The following is a 20,190-nucleotide window of genomic DNA, read 5'->3' as shown; positions in this document are numbered from 1 at the left end:
ACTTGCCCCAAGGAGGTCTGTGCTCAGGAGCCGCTGCCAGCAGCAGAAGTGAGGCACCACCAGTTCATCGGCAGCAAAATCTCTCACTTCCTCAGAGCTTTGTGAGGAGCATCCATACATTTAGCAAAGCTGGGACACAAAATTAGGATTTGGCCTTCACCTTTTTCCAGGTGGCCCATTTCTGCTTGAGGATTTCCTGTCTGTTGAATGCCAACATGAGCATTCTCGCACCCATTCCACACAACATGATTTAAAAATGACCCATGATATGTGTCCAGCCACACAGGACATACCGAATCAGAGATATGTGCTACATATTGCCCTTTCACGGCTTCTTGACAGCAGGTAGGAAATGCTGAGACTAAAACCAGGTCTCAAATATCTCCAAGGCTGAAGCACCTCACCTGGGATGCCACAGGCACTCATTCATTCCCTACCCACAATTCAGAGCCCTGAACACTTTGTTGAGGGTGTATCTCAGCCCTGTTATGAAAACCAAGAAGAGATGGTCTTTCAGAGCATGACTAGCGGACATATTTATCTCTCTTTTAATTCTGTAACTCAAATTCTCATCCAGGATTTGTTTGTTCTTCTTACTGTCAAAGGGGTTTGAGTAATTATCTTGTCCAAGAATAACATCTTAACTGCCAAACCATGGAGAATTCAGACCTGACATCCATTTCACTGATGCTGTCCCATTTCATTCAGCCTAATTAAATATTTTTAGACTAAAGAGATGGAAAAAAGAGTCAATATAGCTCTAGCCTAGTTGTTAGATACTTTCTTCAAGGGTCTTTTTTGAAAAAATTAGAAGGATAGATAAAGGTTGGAAGTGCAAGCACAGTGAATCTCAATCCAAATGCCTAGCCTGACATTCAGCCTGCTTGTTTGCTCCACCTTGCACATGGTTTGCCAAAACTATCCGATTCACTCTCTCCCCTTCTGTGTTGATGGAGGAATTGTCTAAGCTGCACAGCTAATTAGGTGATTATAAATAATTTTAATCTAATTCTTGTATTTATTTTCAACTGCTGGAGTAGAAATTAAAATGACAGTCTCTTGAATAGCTGGGTCACTCAAATAAATACATGACCTCAGTTCTCAGTTGAACCACTTGCCAGCAAGACCTGATATGCCATTTATCCCATCTAATTTGAGATATCCACACTGTGTAATAGCTGCAATCATCAAGGTCTGCCTAAACAGTCCCTTAGAGCCTAATTCATCTAACTTGTTTTAGATGTATGCTTCCTAAGGTCAGTACAAGCTACAAAATTGGAAGATGTCAATGTCATCTTGAGTCAGAGGAAATATAAGTCAGGAAAAAGTGTTTATTTTATAATGACATATTTATTTATAGAAAGGCTGGATTTTGGTACAGATAATCATGTCTCACAGAGATCCTATCTGATGAATTCAGAATAAGCAGTGCTAGGAACTGAAAGGTTCCAGTAGGCAGCATAGTGCCTATCAACACAGCTTCCACAATGAGCAACACACTACATCTATGTGGCATGAGAACTTTGCTCTAACACTGATGGAGAGAGAAAGACTCCTGAAACAAGAGTTCAGCCCAACATCAGGGATAACATAATGAAGATGCTAATCCTCTGAAGAAGATAACGAACAAGAACTTATTTGGATATTGATGAAACAGTGAAAATGTGAGCTCTCTCTTTTCTGAAATCAGCAGCTGAGCTCAGAAGAAGCCAGAATCATAGAACAGAATCGCAGAATCATAGAATCACTTAGGTTAGAAAAGACCTTTAAGATCAAGTTCAACCGTTAACCTAGCACTGCCAAGTCCACCACTAAACCATGTCCGTAAGCACCACATGTACATGTCTTTTAAATACCTCCAGGGATGGTGACTCAACCACTTCCCTGGGCAGCCTGTTCCAATGCCTGACAACCCTTTCGGAGAAGACATTTTTCCTAATAGCCAATCTAAACATCCTCTGGTGCAACTTGAAGCCGTTTCCTCTCATCCTATCACTTGTTACCTGGGAGAAGAGACCAACACCCACCTCACTACAACCTCCTTTCAGGTAGTTATAGAGAGCGATAAGGTCTCCCCTCAGCCTCCTTTTCTGCAGGCTAAACAACCCCAGTTCCCTCAGCCACTCCTCATAAGACTTGTGCTCCAGACCCTTCACCAGCTTCGTTGTCTTTCTTTGGACATGCTCCAGCACCTCAATGTCTCTCTTGTAGTGAGGGGCCCAAAACTGAACACAGTATTCGAGGTGCGGCCTCACCAGTGCCAAGTACAGGGGGACAACCACTTCCCTAGTCCTGCTTGGCCACACTATTCCTGATATAAGCCAGGATGCTGTTGGCTTTCTTGGCCACCTGGGCACACTGCCGGCTCATATTCAGCCGGCTGTCAACCAACACCCCCAGGTCCTTTTCCACCACGCAGCTTTCCAGCCACTCTTCCCCAAGCCCGTAGCGTTGCATGGGGTTGTTGTGACCCAAGTGCAGGAGCCGGCACTTAGCCTTGTTGAACCTCACACGATTGGCCTCAGTCCATCGATCCAGCCTGTCCAGATCCCTCTGCAGAGCCTTCCTCCCCTCAAGCAGATCAACACTCCCACACAACTTGGTGTCGTCTGCAAACTTACTGAGGGTGCACTTGATCCTCTCATCCAGATCACTGATAAAGATATTAAACAGAACTGGCCCCAACACAGAGCCCTGGGGGACACCGCTTGTGACCGGCCGCCAACTGGATTTAACTCCATTCACCACCACTCTTTGGGCCCGGCCATCCAGCCAGTTCTTTACCCAGCAAAGAGTACACCCATCCAAGCCATGAGCAGCCAGTTTCTCCAGGAGAATGCTATGGGAAATGGTGTCAAAGGCTTTACTAAAGTCTAGGTAGACAACATCCACAGCCTTTCTCTCATCCACTAAGCAGGGCACCTTGTCATAGAAGATCAAGTTAGTCAAGCAGGACCTGCCTTTCATAAACCCATACTGACTGGGCCTGATCACCTGGTTGTCCTCTATATGCTGCGTGATGGCACTCAAGATGATCTGCTCCATAACCTTCCCCAGCAGGGAGGTCAGGCTGACAGGCCTGTAGTTCCCCGGATCCTCCTTCCAGAAGGAGGCACCCAGAGGCAAGGAGGGACAGTGAAAGCACAGTCAAGAGGACTCTTCACAGAGAATTGTTCATAGCTGAGCCAACAGAAGTGTAACACCCTTTGGAGTAAATGGGCACGTGTCAATATTCTTTGAATTCTGCTCAAAGGTCTTGACAGGAGAACAGGTAGGTGAGCCACGCTAAAGTTTCAGTCCTGAATGTAGGAACTATAGAGGCCAGAGAGTGGTCTGAAGGCCCGCCTGGAGAGGTCCCAAGCCCACTGGGTTCGGTGACAGAGATGTCAGAGCCTGGCTGAAAGAGGAGGAGGCAAAAGGCCAAGATGTACAGTGAAGCCAGTGTACAACTGCGGGGGGAGGGGAGAGCTTAATGGGGAGATAACACTAGCATTTTGCAAGCAATTTAAATTCTTCTCAGTGCCTTGAGAAGCCTTTGGGTCCTGGCAAAGCTGCTGTCCAAAGCAATGCAGTCCCAGAGGCTGTAAACATGTCAAGAAGGGAAAGACAGAGGAGGAGGAAAAACACAGAAAAATTATGGCTTGAATCAAAGAACAATCACAAAAGCTGCCAGCTGTTTGTGAAATCATTGAAAATGGATATTTATATGCCAAGCAGTATTTTAAGACCCAGATGTTAATACCTGGAGAACATCTCTCTCTGTACACAAGTGGTCAAAGCCACAAGCCAGTAGTCTTCTGCATGAGAACAGGCCTCTTCATATGTAGATTTTATCAACAGCAGGCAGGTGGGAAAGAAACCAAAGTGAACATATATAAAATCAAAGACTGCTTAGACTCTGTTTAGGACATAGTGCATAAATACGAATCTCCAGTTTCTGCTGTCATTGTTAAACACGTGCCCAGCACATAGTACATCATGCAGTGTCAAATTTGTGGAGCAGGTCAACTCTGTGGCGCATCATCTCATCCCGGTACTTACACATTTCAGAGTTAGGAACTTGCTGCGGTGCCGTGGGTCTCAGTCTTCTGACTGTACACAAGGGATTTCCTTCCCCCAGGGCACAAGAACAGGCAGTTTTAACCAACTGACAATTCGTTCCCTCTGTACTATCCAAAGTCTCATTTTTGGGAAGGATAAATTTGCCCTTATGAATGCTATACGCCAGTGGCTGGCCTGCCATTGGGATTCGGACTAATTGCTCAAAAGCTGGACTAGGTATCTGCACACTACCCCATAATCACTTCTGACACTACGGCTGTCCTGGTTTCGGCTGGGATAGAGTTAATTTTCTTCCTAGCAGCTGGTATAGTGCTGTGGTTTGGATTTCATATGAGAATCATGTTGATAACACACTGATGTTTTGGTTGTTGCTAAGTAGTGTTTACACTGGTCAAGGACTTTTCAGCTTCCCCTGCTCTGCCGGGTGCACAAGAAGCTGGGAGGGGGCACAGCCAGGGGGGCTGACCAAAGGGCTATTCCATACCATATGACATCATGCTCAGTATAGAAACTGGGGGGAGTTGGCCAGGGAGCAGAGATTGCTGCTCGGGGACAGGTTGAGCATCAGTCAGAGGGTGGTGAGCAATTGCATTGTGCATCACTTGTTTTGTACATTCTTTTATCATTATTATTATTATTATTATTATTATTATTATTTTCTCCTCCTCTGCTGTCCTATTAAACTGTCTTTACCTCAACCTACAGGATTTACTTTTTTTCTGATTCTCTCCCCCATCCCACCAGGGCAGAGGGGAGAGGGTGAGCAAGTGGCTGTGTGGTGCTTAGTTGCTGACTGGGTTTAAACCACGACAACAGCACAGACATAAGCACAGACACAGACCAAGCACATCTACGCAGTATTGCTCAGCTTACAGGTTAGTTGTCCAGCCGGCACTCTCAGGCATATGGTTGACTTGTACTAACCTCTGCAGCAAAACCTGAGTAAGAAATCTGTGGCTTTTCACTTCAGCCGTGCCTTCCCACCCATATGCTACCTCTTTCCTTATGCTGTTATTACTGGTTTTGAGTTTGTGCAATAAACTGAATCACTGAAAGAATTATGATAAAAGGAATCATTTGGAAGAAAAAAAAGAAATCCTGATCATTTGGTGATAACTTTTCAGTGTGTCCCATAGGTAGCTTCATAGAAAGAAGAGAGAGGTACACAGCAGGACAGGACTGGAAACATGGTTGGGCTTGGTGGTTTGAGTGGGAGGGAAGGCAGGTGTACTTGTCACAGCCAATGCATTGGGCAACTATTCCCTCAGCACAGAGAACTCTATGTAAAATTAGCTTACTTTTGCTAATTAACACAACAGAGGAAATCAAAAGCCCAGTTCTGTGACAGAGCAGAAATAAGGGCATCCTAAAAGCAGCGATAGCTAGAAACTCTCAACCTATCCAATACACAGTGTGGAGGGTCTCCACAGGACTTTTCGAGTGCCAGTACATAGATTCTTTTGATAATGATACTCTATGGGGTCAGTAAAGGCAGGAAAGCCTTCTTCATTTCAGTCATTTGTTAGATTTGACACTGCTATTGAGTAAGGACATAATCCTTCAGATGCCGAACACACAACTCCTACCAACTTCACATTAGTGGCTCTCGGGGAGAACCTTCACCTGAAATACATATTTAGGATAGAGATATAAAACCAAGTACTCCAGTTGCTCTAGCAGATTATGGAGGGATTTACAAATAAAACACATTCTGAGTGCTTGAGGTCCATTTTGGCAGCTCTTAAATCTTTTTTCTTATTGAAAACTGCTGTTTGCTACAGTATGTATAAAGATTGGATTTTGCTATACTGGCAGCATTTCAATATATAAAAGCACCACAGAACACGGAATCAAAGCTCTGTAACTAATTAAACTTCACAGGAAATGCTAACATGTATTTCTTAAGGAGAAGATTAGTGTGGTAGCAACTGTTACATCACTTACCTAGAATGAACTCAACAGCTCCATTTGTAGCTGCCATTTGTCCTCATTCATTGTTAACAGCCTTCTTCAAACTAACACTTGATAAAAATTAAAAGATTCTAATGCAGTACATTGGACTGTATGCTTAACACTCAAATAAATAAAACATGTCCCTAAGCATAATAACCTTCTTCAACTACAGGCAGAGCAGTTCCAAAATACTTCTGGATTTTATTTTAACTTAAACTTTCTTACAATGTTGTAAAAATAAACTCGTGTAAGTGAATAAAGATAACCCAAGAACCACATTTATATATAAAATTGTCTTAAAGAGGCCAGTAATTCAATTTGTTTTCACTAGTGTTGCACTGAGAGCATGCCTAACCAAATGCCCATTCAAAGACCAGCAAACCAGCATCAGTCAAATCAGCGGACTTCCTTCACCTACCACCTTTGCTTATTTAAACAAACCAAGGGACATGGAATGTAACTCTCTGTTCTATTGAAGGGTTACAAACACAGACTGAAAAAGCAAATTAACCCTCTGAGGAGAGGGCAATTCTGAAACAAAATGGTATTTTAGGGAACTATTTTCTGAGATCGAGCTTGAAGAATAATAGTGCTAAATATTCTACTGAAGTTTGAAAACTCAAAGCTTTCTTAGTTAAAACAATATACATCTTTGATAGCTTATATCAATGGCTATGGTAGCTTTGCAGAGTATTGTTTATGAATATAATACATACATAGTGCTGGGTTTAATATTTTATTTGAATGACGTTTAATGTTATGCAAAATAAATTGTTATGTTACATCCACTGTGACATCAACTAAAATGTGAACTAGTTTGCATAGGTTAGTACTTTGGGCAGCATGATGTTGCTCTAGTCCACCAAGGCTTAAATATTCACAGTGTAGAGGAAGAAACAGGAATTAAAGCATTTCTACTAAAATATATTTTAATAGCTGGTGTTAACTTTCTGCATAACAAAAGCCAAATTAAGATGATACAACATATGATCCAAGAGTAAGTATAGCTGTCCTTTGAAAAACAATTGTTACCTTCATAACTGTATACTCCCAAATACAGTACAGTTTTGCAAAATAACTAAAACTTTACACACTTTAAAGCAAACATAAGCCAAACTGCACAGCGGTTCATTTTTGCTTTTTATATCACACTGCAAAAACCAACAGCTGAGAGAGTTTCCACATCATGCTAATCAATGTCAATACAGCCATTGCTGTCTTCCAATGGTCTAGCAACTTCTAATAGTAATATTAAATACACATGATTGAAATGCTACAGTATAGCTTATTTTCCCCCCTAAAATAATAATAATTAAACAAATGTCAACAACAACTGGATTACAACTTAAGTACAATATGCAAATTCTATTTATCAGACACAAGAAGCATATGAAATTCCTTTGAATATACTGTTGTAGTGCAGGCAGTTTAGGAAATATAGCTTTCAGGCTTTCTTTCAAAAGGAGAGATGGGGTTCCTATGGATAAAGCTGGAGAAAATCACTAAAGCATTGCAAAATGGTTTATTCTTCTACAGCTCACCAGTACTTTGCATTTGCCAGCACATCAGTTTGGAGATCTTCTTTCAACAGCATCTTTTGTCTGTTTCAGTATATTATTTAAACATTTACTAACTAAAGCATATTCTGTATTTTAAATGGAGTATTAATCAACACAATTAAAATCTAACGTTTTATACCCTGTACCACTTTCTGCCAAAGACTCCTGTATTTGTCGTTTCTTTTTCATTATATAAGATGACATGCAGTCACTGTACAATAAAAACTAGAATTATTACCTTTCCCAAGTATTAGAGACCTTCCATATCCCCGAGGAATACTTGGTAAGGACACATTTGTCAAAAATATAATCCATGGGAGGTGATTCTCTGTCAAATCCCAATCTGCTGAATCGGTTTATGGTATGTCAAATGTAATCAAGAAAACCGTGTTTCATCAAGATTAAATGCTAATGTTCCATAATGAAAAATTACAACTGCAGTATCTGTAAGTAGCTTTGTTTAGAAAATGAAGATTAGCCAGGCAAGAAAGAGTAATGAAAAGCAAGGCACCCATTTGTTCTTGTATATATGTATGAATATGCTCTATGCTGTTTTCTACATTTATACTCGTGTTAGCAAGAATTACAGCACATTGTATCTTCTTTATTTCTAAAATGCTTAAAATTTGCATGTGTGAACTTCCAACCTGAACTCTGGAACATCTTGGGAAATTTGGCTCCTTAAAAGTCTTTTCCTTTCCCCAGAAAAATCTTGTCTACAGGAAGAAAGTACAGTGAGGGGAACATGCTGTGTTAAAAAGGAATATATACCTTAAAGGTGACAAGACAGCATATAACATCTGTTCACCCCTATATCCCACTGCATGTAACAGGCTCCAGCATATGCCTTGTAAAACCTGTGCTGGCACAATTTAGTTGCTGACTTACTTTCCCTACCTTACAAATTTTAGATCTTAAAAAACATTTTTATAATTGCACTCTGATAATTTTGGGCCTTTGATAGCATTGCTTAGAACAAAGCTGCATAATGACACTAAAGTTTGTTTTATATCAAAAAGCAGGAACCATTCCATCTAAACACGAATGACTAAGCATATACAACATAAAAACCTGACTACATGAATGAGTAACTTAAAACAGATCTTAATAATTCTGCTGACACACCATTCTCAAGAGAAATACAATTCACATACTGTTTTGTTTTCTTGACCTTTCTTATTTTGCAAATTGCTTTAGCTGCTTTGCCAGGCTAATGAATATTCAAAATTCAGAAAGGAAATTTTATTTCCATTGTTTAGCATAACATAGTCCTCTAATGCCATCAAATGCTCATTTTCTGATTTACTTTTCACTACACATACAGTGTTCAACACTGCAAGCCGTCTTCTCACTTAGGAAGAATGCTAGTGTATTTATAGGTGGAGACTTTCTTTTTTGTAAGTCACTAAAAATTGCAATTTGATGCAAGATATCTATGCCCTATATTTCTTTTTATTAATATCTGGCTAACAAACTAACAACTTGTTTTTATTGTTGTCAGCATTACACAGCTAACAGAGCAGCACAGCAGCAAGCGATAGCCAATTCTGCCTCAGGCATCATCAGAAAAAATTTGCCAGACATCGTAAGATGGGATTCCTTTCCTTGCTGGTGATGGCTGGTGATGAAAACCAACACAGAAGCAGACTGCTTGTTTCAGAGCTTCTAGCTCAGCTTACCACATCAGCCTTTTGAAAAAGCCATTTGACCTGCAAAGTTTCCTAATTTAACGTGGAAGTCACCAGTAATGCATAAGGGTCTGTTGCAGCAGCTCTATATGCAAAACTTTCAAGAATTTTAAATGACAGCAGTGTCACCCATACAGACTGTGTATTTACAGTATCACATCCCTGGTTTTAAACCACATTTTTTTGAAGTTAGATGCTCCTGGTCAGCTTTAGCCTTGAAATTAGGCAGCTGACAAGAAAGCACAGGCAATTCCACAGTCACAGACATTTTTTAATTTTTTTTTTTAATGCAGTCATTCCACCCTGTTTGGCAGCTGGGATCAGCCCCCTGTTAGCAACACCTAAAAAAATTGCGTAAGCTTTCCAATTCCTAATTGTATGCCAAAATAGAACTAGCAAGTATTTGCATTGACAACTTTCAGTTGACGTAACAAATCCATACTGCCTTCCTTCTTTATTCTTTACATAGATACTGCAGGCTTGCTTACTTTGTGAAACGAGGAATACAAAATTGTCTATAAACCTCTATATTTAATCCTACTTTAAAAACTTCAGAAATGGAAGAAAGCCAGCGCAGGCTCACCATTCTGAGAGATACTCCAAAATTAACTTCTCTAGCACGTGGCTGAACACCACAAATGATACTATCAGCAAAAAAATTTTCTTCCTTACACACATATGCATCCACATGAGTAAGTTCCCATGAGAATCTTTAACTCTTTTGTCCTTCCTCCCAGAGTTTCTCCCTGGGAGGGAACACGGCACCCTCCTGGCACCCAGTCCAAGCAAAAGCAACTTCCCTGTGACCCAAGCCTGCTGCCACAGTCCCTCTGACAGGTCCACAATGTCACCAGTTATTTGATCCTCTCCTCAGCCTCACAGACTGAGACCTGGATCTCTCAGTTCTGATCATAAGTTAATGGACACCAAATAGCGTATGTGAAGGTCTGTCAGCAAAATATTTTTACTGTTTTCTACGGATAGCTAAACTGAAGCATGATGGCATAGAGTATGTTGGACTCCTGTTTGGTTAGTTTTCCCTTCTGTGTCAGTTATGAGAAAGATTAAATCAGTAAAAGAAAACATAATATTTCTCCATCGTTAATCATTTGGCAAGCATACAACCCACTGTTGGATCACCAAGATTTTTTGGAGGAAACCAAAGCAATAGGCCATTGAGCTGAAATGCACTACAATAACCAGAGCTCTCCTCCGCTCCTCAAAGGTGCGAGTATTTCTGCAGCAGGGGTAGGTACGTTAGCTCATCAGCAAAGCAGCCATTAAGCGAGTTACCTGTGGCAAGAAGGAGGGATGTGACTGCAGGCTTTGTGTGACTGCACAGCACTGGGGCCTCATACAGACTATTTATTTACAGCAGTACAGGTGAAGGTAAAGGAACTAACAGGAAGTATTGGTTGTACATTGCCCTAAGGGAAGTTTCTATTTAAATGCTAAGTATTATTAGAAGGAAACAGAAGAACTGACAGGTTTTATACTCTAGATAGTCTTTGCAAGGAATTTTCTGTGGAAAAGATACCAAAGAACCATGAATCCCAGGCATGGATCTAACTGATGGACTGGGATGCAAGCAAAGCTGATAGAAGAGGTCACTGTTGGAAATAAGACAAAATGGGTAATCCAGAAATAAATGTGGGTATGCAAGAGTCGGGAAATTTTTGCTGTCAAAACAGACCTGTTTACTGTAAGGCTGCTGGGCAGTAGGGGTTTTTATTTGGTTTTTTTTATTAGCATATTATTTGTTATTTCAAATCATTGAATTATCTCCTCAACATTTTTATTTTTATTAGAATGCTAACTGCTCAAACATTAAACATCTCCCTAATCATTTGAAGATGTGTTCAAACTCAGTGTGTTAACCTCCTGTGACTTCAGAGTGCCATACAAAGTGAATCGATTTTCTGATTGTTTTTATAAAGAGAAATAATGTCTTTTAAGTGTAGGGAAAAGGTATTTCCCCTTTACAGCTAATTGACTGAAATCTTTATAGGATTGGCAGCACCAGGCTTCCATATATGTTTTTCATTTTGAGGGAGCACTATCGTAAGCAATGCTGTTTTCAAAGCTCTGAGCTTCTTGTTGATTATTTATCTTTACTTTAAAGGACTCTAAATTGGATTCTGAGTGAGAATGCAGACTGTTACAGCAGTGATAAAGTAATGAATATGTACTCTTTAAAGATTTTTCTGACTTTTTCTAAAAGGTTAGATTTTGAGTAAATCATAATAAAGCTCAAAGGACTAGAGACAAAAATTAGTTAACAAACTCAATATAATTTGCTGGAAGCATTCCTGTTTTCCCAGTTCTCTGAACAGTACCATACATCCAGCCATCATCAATTGGTTGCACATTGATGATATAATCACCATCCCTGAAGGAAACTTCATCTTCATCTTGAGCACTGTAGTCATACATAGCTCTGTATGTCCTCTGTTGAAGGAAAGAAAACAAGGCTGTAAAGTCTCAAGCTTAAACAGAGATAGATTCCTTCTCTTCTTTGCACAAAGAAAACGAAAAGAGCAGGGAAAAGAACAGAAGGAGCAAGGCAGAGAGAGAAATCACAAGTTACCTGTTGAAAAGAAACCGTACACCCTCCACACCGTCAAATATGCAGTGAATACAGCCCCTTTTTCTGAGTACCAAAATAATTATTTTTGTGAACCTATATTGTCCAAAGTCCTCATACAAAGAGATTTCAAGCCATTCACTGCCTCTTGAAATACTCCAACTGTTGTTTCACGTATTCACTAGTAACAGTTCATTACATCCAGCCATGGCTAGCTGTGCTCCTGCTCCCTATTTGCATGATTCCCCAATAGCTTCTCCTGTGTCTTCGCTACAGAAAAGAAACACAGTCTTCATCCAGGTCATTAACTTTGCCATCTCACTGAATGTCCTTCATTTCATTAGGATTTTACCCCAGATTAAGAATTAGGAATATATTATTATCTAAGTAAAAAAAAAAAAAAAAAGACAAACAAGATTTCAAAAAGTCTGCAAAATAATTTTTATGAATACTCATTTTTGCATATTCAGGTAAAATATTGATCTAAACAGAACACAAAGTCCTGTCATTAGATAAGCCAAATTTCTCTACACCTCTGTCCACTGGAAGCCAAGATTTTCATTTTCTTTCTAAACAGAGTATTTATTTCCACTTATAACCAATAAAATGCTATCATTTACTGGAATTCAAAGTGCATTTTCCAACTCCGAGGAAACAGTCTACCCTTGTATCTTAACAGCAGAACAAACCTAGCTCATTTTAAAATTCCCAGGAGTACTTTCTTTTCCTTACCCTGTCTCTCGACAGAAGTCAAGAGCAGTTCAAGCATCACTGATAATATTTAATTTCCCTACCAGCAATTTTTGATATGTCACCATACCTAGCTGAACTTTTCTGGTACAGTGACTTAAAGAGAAAAAAGGTAAAAACGGTCAATGTTTCAGTTAATGCCTAGAACTATTGTCTGAACCTTTTAAGAGACAGTAAACTTTGTTCTGCTTCCCAGCTGAGGAAAACAATTCTGGATTAGTTTTAGCCCATGTCATATATGGGTTTTTGAGGGTTTTTAATGAAATTATTTTCAGAAAAGATGGAGATTCCTCCACACACAGTTAGTAGGCCATTTGTCACGTGCTGGAAATTTGTGATCATCTAATTCAAACACTACAGGGCAACTCATTATTACTGTTCCCATGCTAGAAATACACTTTTTGTCTTGATTCTGCCTTCATCACTGGTAGTGCAGATTAAACACTACAGAGAAATCAACTCCTGGTTAAACACTGGAGACCACTAGTTTTCCTGACAAGCCCACTCTGAACTGTATTTGAGTCTTGCTCTGTGTAATTGTTCTCTGCCGTGCCTTGTAATGTTGCTGCCCTACAGGCTGTGACCGAGAGTGATTTTCAACCAAAGGTATGTGGTTTCTTGACGGTTCCTCAATGTCTTCCAAGTGTTCATGGAAGGTGATGAAAAAAAAGCATCATTGTTTATGCACTACATCGAAGCAACTAATTGGGAAGGTTCTATCATCACCAAAAATTCCTTAAAGATTCATAAACTAGAAAACTAGTGGTTGGAAGGCCCTAAAGAATGGTCTCTGCCTTTGAGAATTTTTTTTTTTCCAACTATTTCAACCAATCTCTCTACTGAGCCTTGAAACTATTTTTCCAACTATTTCAACTGATCTCTCTACTGAGCCTTGAAACTAACTCCAAAAAGCAGTGAAAAAATATGCTATTACAACAAGCTCAGCAGCAGTTAGTCCTTTAAACAATTTATTTCAAAAAAAAGGTCCATTTAAGAAAAATGGTCGTAAATCCATATCTGGCATAAGGCAAAGAACAGATTTTCCTCTGAGCCATGCTTATATGTCTCCCTTAAATGGGCAAAGACTAGGGGAAGAGATTAAATGTTTTATTAAACTAACATATAATTGGAAAAAAACAGAGAAGTTTTTGCTCACCCAGAAGGATGCTCACTTATCCTTAGAACATCATGGTATAGGACGTACTACTGCTGTCTCCTTTAAGGCAGCTTGACTACATCACCGTGGTGGCACAGTTGTGAAGACAAGCTGATAATTTCAAACTTTAAAAAAATTTATTAGGGCCCTAAATGCTGCTGAGAAACCTAAATTTATGGCCTTAACACCTAATTAGGTACTAAATGGCTGTCAGGAGAAATCTCCATAATAATCCTGTTAGCATTTAATGCCTAATTATCACTTCAGAGTGTAGTCTGGGCTATATAATTGAGAATTACAATGCTTAAAGGACTCAAAGCAGGGATTTTTAAAATGCATTTTAGTGAATTATTCCTCTGTCGGTAGTGAGTTTAGGAGGTACTGAGAGCACAAGAGGGTATAAGAAAAGGTTGGGGTTTTGTAAAATAGTCAAATACTCACTTATCTCCCACCTCCTCAAAGGTCTAATGTGCAGCTACTGCTTAGACAGAACAGTAAGTCTTGTGCATATGAACTACTGAAGCCCAGCTCTCTCATTCTCAGCTCCCCAGCCAGATGTGAGCTGACAGATGCATACTTCCACTTCACCCACCAGTTTATACTTATTCTATGGATCGCTCCTTGCAAGGAAAAGTACCTGTTGCAGCATCCTTCACATAGAACAGCTATCAAGGAAAGCCAATTTGCAACCTAGGTTCTGTTTTCCTGCCACTTTTAAGTTAGCTAAAGACATGAGAACACCCTCTGTTATCTTCCAAAGAGGCAAACAGCCTTCAGGGGTCTGTTATAAAACATTATGTACTCTGAGCAACAATTTAATTCAGCCCATTATGCAGAACTGCTCATAGAAAGTGAGTATAAGTTAAGAATCAGAAAATAACACAATTTATCTAGGGAAAAAAATCTACCCAGAGACTGTGTTAGGATCATGCTCAAAATTAAATAAACCAGAATTTGAAAACTTAAAAATTAGAAAATTTCTATTTCTCAGTATAGGAAATTGGTGGACGTGATTATAAAATGAACTTATGTCTTTTGGGGACTCTGATTTGATGACAGTGCAACAAACCAGCTGAAAGGAGTAGGTTTTACTACAGCAGCTAAATCTCCAATCATCTCCACCCTGATATAACCCATGGGATCTTAACCACTCTCACCCTAGAGATGTCCCAGCCAAACTCGGGCACTGATGGGTGACTCCCATCAGTCACCTTCATTGTTACCTTCATTGCTTTTAGTTAAGTCTCAAAAACTGCTTGTGCTTTGAGACCAGTATTCAGGCTGGGATTTCTTTCCTCCCATCTCGTCCCCCTCTTACTTTCTTCTCTTACTTCTTTCTTCCCTCTGCCTGGCTTAGCCAGACAAGGCTGCATCTCTGGCGGTACTGCTCCAAGCCCAGAACTGAACAGGCAGCTCAAAGCAATGAACCTAACATTGTGTAAGTTTGTCAGATCTCCTAGGGCATGTCCACACAGCATTTGAAAAGTGCTGCAACACTGCCTTCCATCTTCAGTCTGTGCAAATCACTACACTTAAACACATCCCCAGCCAGAGGTTTCCCCCAGCACATACTGGGAACCACCTGTGCCATCCCAATAGCTGAGTGTAACATGCCCAGCACACCTGGATAAGCTGCATAAGCTAAAGAAAAGATAGTCTTTTGATGTGAAGGTGGAAAGACAAGGGAGCATGGCCAGGTTTCTAGCTGCCTCCGAGATGCCACTTTTTTTTTGAGCAGAATCATCACCCTGGGGGGTGATAAGATCACACTCTGTCTTCCTTACCAGACTGGCAAGTTAGCATTCAGCACCAGGCCAGCAGTCCTTGATTTTCTCCCTCTGGAAATGTTTGGGTTTTATTGTCTTCAAGGAAACCTACTCACTCTTTAACAGCAACAAGATCCATTCAAACTATGATCTTTGCTGTTTCCTTTTTCCCCATAATAAACAGCTATTATCACTTAAAAGAATGTCAAATGGCAACAGGTTCACAAAAGGGTTAAGAAATCCTATTGAAAGGAGACACTCAGTCAATCCTTTATTTTTTTAAATGCTTTAACTTCACTCCCTTCCTTTTCCTACTACCTTTGTATTCCCAGTTCTGGAAGGAGAGACAAATGATGATTCTCAAGATGATTGAAATGATATTGTTTCAACAGGCAGCCCAGCAAGTAAGTTACTGGGAGACAGAGATATCAGGGAAATAGTAGCCATCTACCTGCCCAGATAGCTGCGAAGGCTGCGAAGTGCATTTCGAGATTTGCAGGCATCTCCGTTCTCTATCTGCTGGATTTGAAGGCTGCTTTGCTTCCCACTGAGAAGCAAATCTGCTGGCAAAGCCCAGGCTTCCAGGTCTCCCATTTTTTTGACTCTGGCCCTTTTGGAAAGCAGCCAGCTCCCCAGGTGCCTTGTGATATCCTTGGAAATCAATGGTTGATTCCAGTATCAGCTGCCTCACAGCTGTCAGGCAGGTGTCCAAGGAGTTTCCCAGGTTATTGGATCACCCAAAGATGCAGGTATCTGGATCCCAGACTTCCCAGCAAGTTAGCCCCCTCAGCCCCCAAGCAGCTGAGAAACTGGCAAGCCTGAAAGCACCCAAACCTCCCAGAATGCCATGATCTTTACAATATAAAATGCCATGGACTTTCAGTCTTAAAGAAAAATACAAGTTTCAGCTAATCTTGAAAACAGGTTTTTTCAGCTCAGCAACCTCTCAGTTTGGTTCATAATTAAATACTTCATCATCTCTAAAAAAGGTGACAGAGGTCATAAATATATATCCGTTCAAAACAGTTTAGAATTCAAAATTACAAGTTGCTATTTTTAAGGTAAAATGTGACTGGATCCAAACTATGAAATCTCTAGACAGTGATATGATAAAAAAATATGATAACCATTAAAACTGTACTTTATATATAAGAGTTCAAAAAGAAAAAAGAAGCTCAATTTCCTAAAAACCCCAGCTGAGCACCCATTCAGCTCTCCTTCCATGACCAGTTACTTCTAAAACGAAATATTCACTCCAGCTTTACTTTGCCATCCACCACAATTAAGAACTTCATGACTGTGGCCATGGCTTCATGGTAAAGCTTCTTCCCAGTCACCCAGCGATCGAGTATAACTTGATTTGGATCAGGCACGAGTGGGTGCGTGACTGTTCTGTTGAATTAGAAAGGGCGCACCAATATGGAGTCTGAGCTAGCTTTATACAAGCAGAGATGAGTAATATGAATAGGCACAAAGCCTGCTAGTACAAAATCAGCCAGTCAAAAAATTGTAAACAAATTTAAACCAACCGAGTGATCTTAAGAGACCAGTGGTTTTCATCCAGCGCTAGGAGCCTGAATTCATCACAGAGCATAACATCAAAGCTCAGCCTGTGAAATACTGTCCCAGTGTTTACTATTTGTTTTAGCAGATAGAAGATTCAGTTATTTCTCTGCCTTCTGGAGATCATAAATTATTTTATTTAATGCATTCTGACAGAGAAGCTCTTGCCACTGCCCTCAGTCACTTAATGAGGACTTTATACATGAGGACTATTACTTACATTTAGGACTAGGACAGTCGAATAGTCCAACTATACAATTCAAAGGGACCAATTCACTCATATTTAAGAGATTTCACAACAGTTGATAATGTTGCTTACCAAATAAAATCGTTCTTTAAATCCAATACTCACCAGACCTGCTGAATGAGGCTGTGAATGCATGGACCTCATGGATGACATACTGGTCTGGTGCATGTATCCATATCCTTGGGACTGGCTTTGCTGATATGCCCCAGGGAGAACCGGGGCTGCATGTTAAAGAAATACAGACACATTAATTAAGTTTAAAAAAAGGTCCTTACCTAGCATTTTGTAGAAACTGTAGATAAGTTGCATTGTAAATAACAATTCCTCAGTATGAAACAGTTCAGAATGATTTCCATATACAACATAAGGGTGTTCATAGGTTGAATTACACATAAATGTAGCCAAAGCTATAGCAATATATCCACAAATTCTATCAAGGTTAGTTGGAAGGAAAAGCTTAACATACCTTAAGAAGTCTGACCATAAAAAGGCATACAAAAGCTTGAGACACCACTAACTCAATTTTGATGCGGCCACAGATGAAGCACTAAATATCATGTGCCATAAACTGCCACTCTTTAAGGAAAGATCGATGAAAAACGCTACATACTAATACAGTTTTGAAATGTTTCAGTAGAAATTCTCTGCAATTAATTCTTAACTCATTGCAAACTAACTCTCATTTATTGGGCTATGAACAAGGAAGGACTGCGATTCACAGGAAGAGACACAAATGTAAATAAGTGAGGCCATAGTTAGGTTTCTTAGTTTATTCTGATTCCATTAATATTCTTAGCCAAACACACAGAGATCAAGGGTTGCTGAAATCTTTCCAAGTCCACCTCTTTCAGTATCTTCCTCTTACCACACAATTGTTCCATCTCTTTCACGCATATTTTATTCACGTTATTTTAACAATTCCATAGACTAGTCATTAATATGTTGACTTTTATTGTACCAAGAGCTGTTGAAAGAGTTATTACAATCAACAAGGACTCCCTACCTCGATTGCTTATTAGGAAAGCATCTGTAAACCTTCCATAGCTGTTCAAACATCCCCCTTCGGCAACAGACACATTTAACAGAATGTGTTAAAAACATGTTTGATCAAAAATCTGTGCGAAATAAGCACAACATAGGTGACTATCCACTGTTTTCCCAGCAAGCCCAAGAAGCACTATTAAAGCAAAATTAAGAGACTGAAGTGCTTTTCAAAATCCAATGATTAAAAGTTTAGTCACCGCATATCTGTGCATGTTTTGCAAGACTCTCACGCACTCTGAGAATAAAGATTTCTGGCTTGTATGGAGGTTATTAGCCCATCTCCCACTGTTATTTACCAGAATTTTACTAGTTCAACTGGAAATTAATTTAGCTACACTGAAAAGAAAATGCATTTCTGTTGATACTTCTTCAAGTGGTCCACTTAGCCGGTATTCAGTCTACCTCCTCTGACAAAAGCTGTCTTTCGCTTACAGGAGATGGAGCCCATGCAGCCCATGAGTCAAAAATCTTCAAACATGGAGTCAATCAGCAGTCCAATATTTTCTGAGATACATCTCATGGGCTTGCTAGGAAGTGAAGAAAAAGTTCTGGAACAGCCCATCACACACAAATTCAAAAAGGAGCAAAGCTAATGTAGGATTTAATGGGGTTCACAATGTATGGAAATACCCAAGACTTGTAAAATCAAAAGATACAGGAGAAGCAGGAAACAACCATTAAGAAAATAAAATATATAAGCAGTATTCATATTTGCAGTAATAATACTCTGTCCTTCTCTGCTGCTTGAGTGATCAGGGCAATAAATGCGTGTGAAAGAGGATTACTGAGAAAAGGTTTGCTGAATTATTTCGGAAAGAAAGGTCAACCTTGTGCTTTCAGCATGGTGTTTTACCTATTCTGATTCCCCAAATAACAATATCACTGATTTCAACAAAGTTTTTTCTTAAAACATCCATTTAATTTTAGTTAGCATATTGAAATGCACTAAGTATGTAATTACAATTTGGGATGTTATTTTTTGCTCTACTATACTTGTGAAGATAAGTAACGCTGTGTATTTAACTAGGGTTTTTCTGATTTAGAAAACATGTTTCAAACTATTGTAATGAATAGATTGCTTTGTTAAGTGAGTGAAATTAAAGCGATAGTCAGATGCAACACTGGAACATGATGAATAATGGATGTTTTAGAAGTGCCAAGTTCATTCTAATGACATATGAGTACAAAGACATTTTTAAAGCAGTTTAATCATCAGAGAATTGCTGCTTGTTAACATGTTCACAGGATTATCATGCATTAAGTGAATAGTCTTAAGTAGTTCATCAAATAATTTATGTTTCAGTGTTGTTACAAGCTATTCCTACATGACCAGATGTAGCCCTTCATGAGAAAATAGAGGAAAACATAATTTAATCAAAGGTTCTGTGATCAAGCCAGAATGAATATATTTTGCCTAATTCACCACCAGCATAAACGTAGGTCAGTCCATAGAAGCAAATGGAGTCTCATCTCACACCAAGAGTAAATTGGTCATGTGGGTTGAAAACTGAGCACAGCTTGAACTTTTTAACTTAATAGGAAGTAGTATCTTGAGCCAACGCTGGCCACAGATCAGTCAGCACCCTGCCTGCTCTGCAGCGACAGAGGGCTGGTAGCTTCTCCCTGGTCCCTGGCAGGAGAAGACACCCCGAGAGTCCCTTTCTTCTTCCTAAAAGAAGTGAAGACGTTGGTAGAAACTTTTTACTCTTGATTCCTTCTCCCCAAAACAGATCTTTCTCAGTTCCTACCAATCATCCCTTGTCAGTGTAAGGCAGCAAGCCTACTGACGGTCAGCTTCATTATAGCCTCCAAATCGAC

The 20,190-nt window shown here is 39.8% G+C and overlaps 1 protein-coding gene across 1 annotated transcript in view; it reads right to left on the bottom strand.

Annotated features, from left to right (window-relative positions):
• Window positions 1-6,771: 6,771 nt before the first annotated feature.
• The window catches only part of NEBL (nebulette), a 98,526-nt gene continuing 85,107 nt past the window's right edge, over window positions 6,772-20,190 (bottom strand). The window contains exons 27-28 of the mRNA XM_075495420.1: window positions 17,434-17,549; window positions 6,772-11,710 (exon numbers count right to left, since the gene is read on the bottom strand). Coding sequence (XP_075351535.1) covers window positions 11,534-11,710; window positions 17,434-17,549 — 293 coding nt within the window. The 3' untranslated portion in view covers window positions 6,772-11,533. The remainder of the gene's footprint in view (window positions 11,711-17,433; window positions 17,550-20,190) is intronic.

Source organism: Mycteria americana, chromosome 2 (assembly GCF_035582795.1).
Source record: "Mycteria americana isolate JAX WOST 10 ecotype Jacksonville Zoo and Gardens chromosome 2, USCA_MyAme_1.0, whole genome shotgun sequence".
Lineage (NCBI taxonomy): Eukaryota > Metazoa > Chordata > Aves > Ciconiiformes > Ciconiidae > Mycteria > Mycteria americana.
This window is presented reverse-complemented; position numbering and strand designations above follow the sequence as displayed.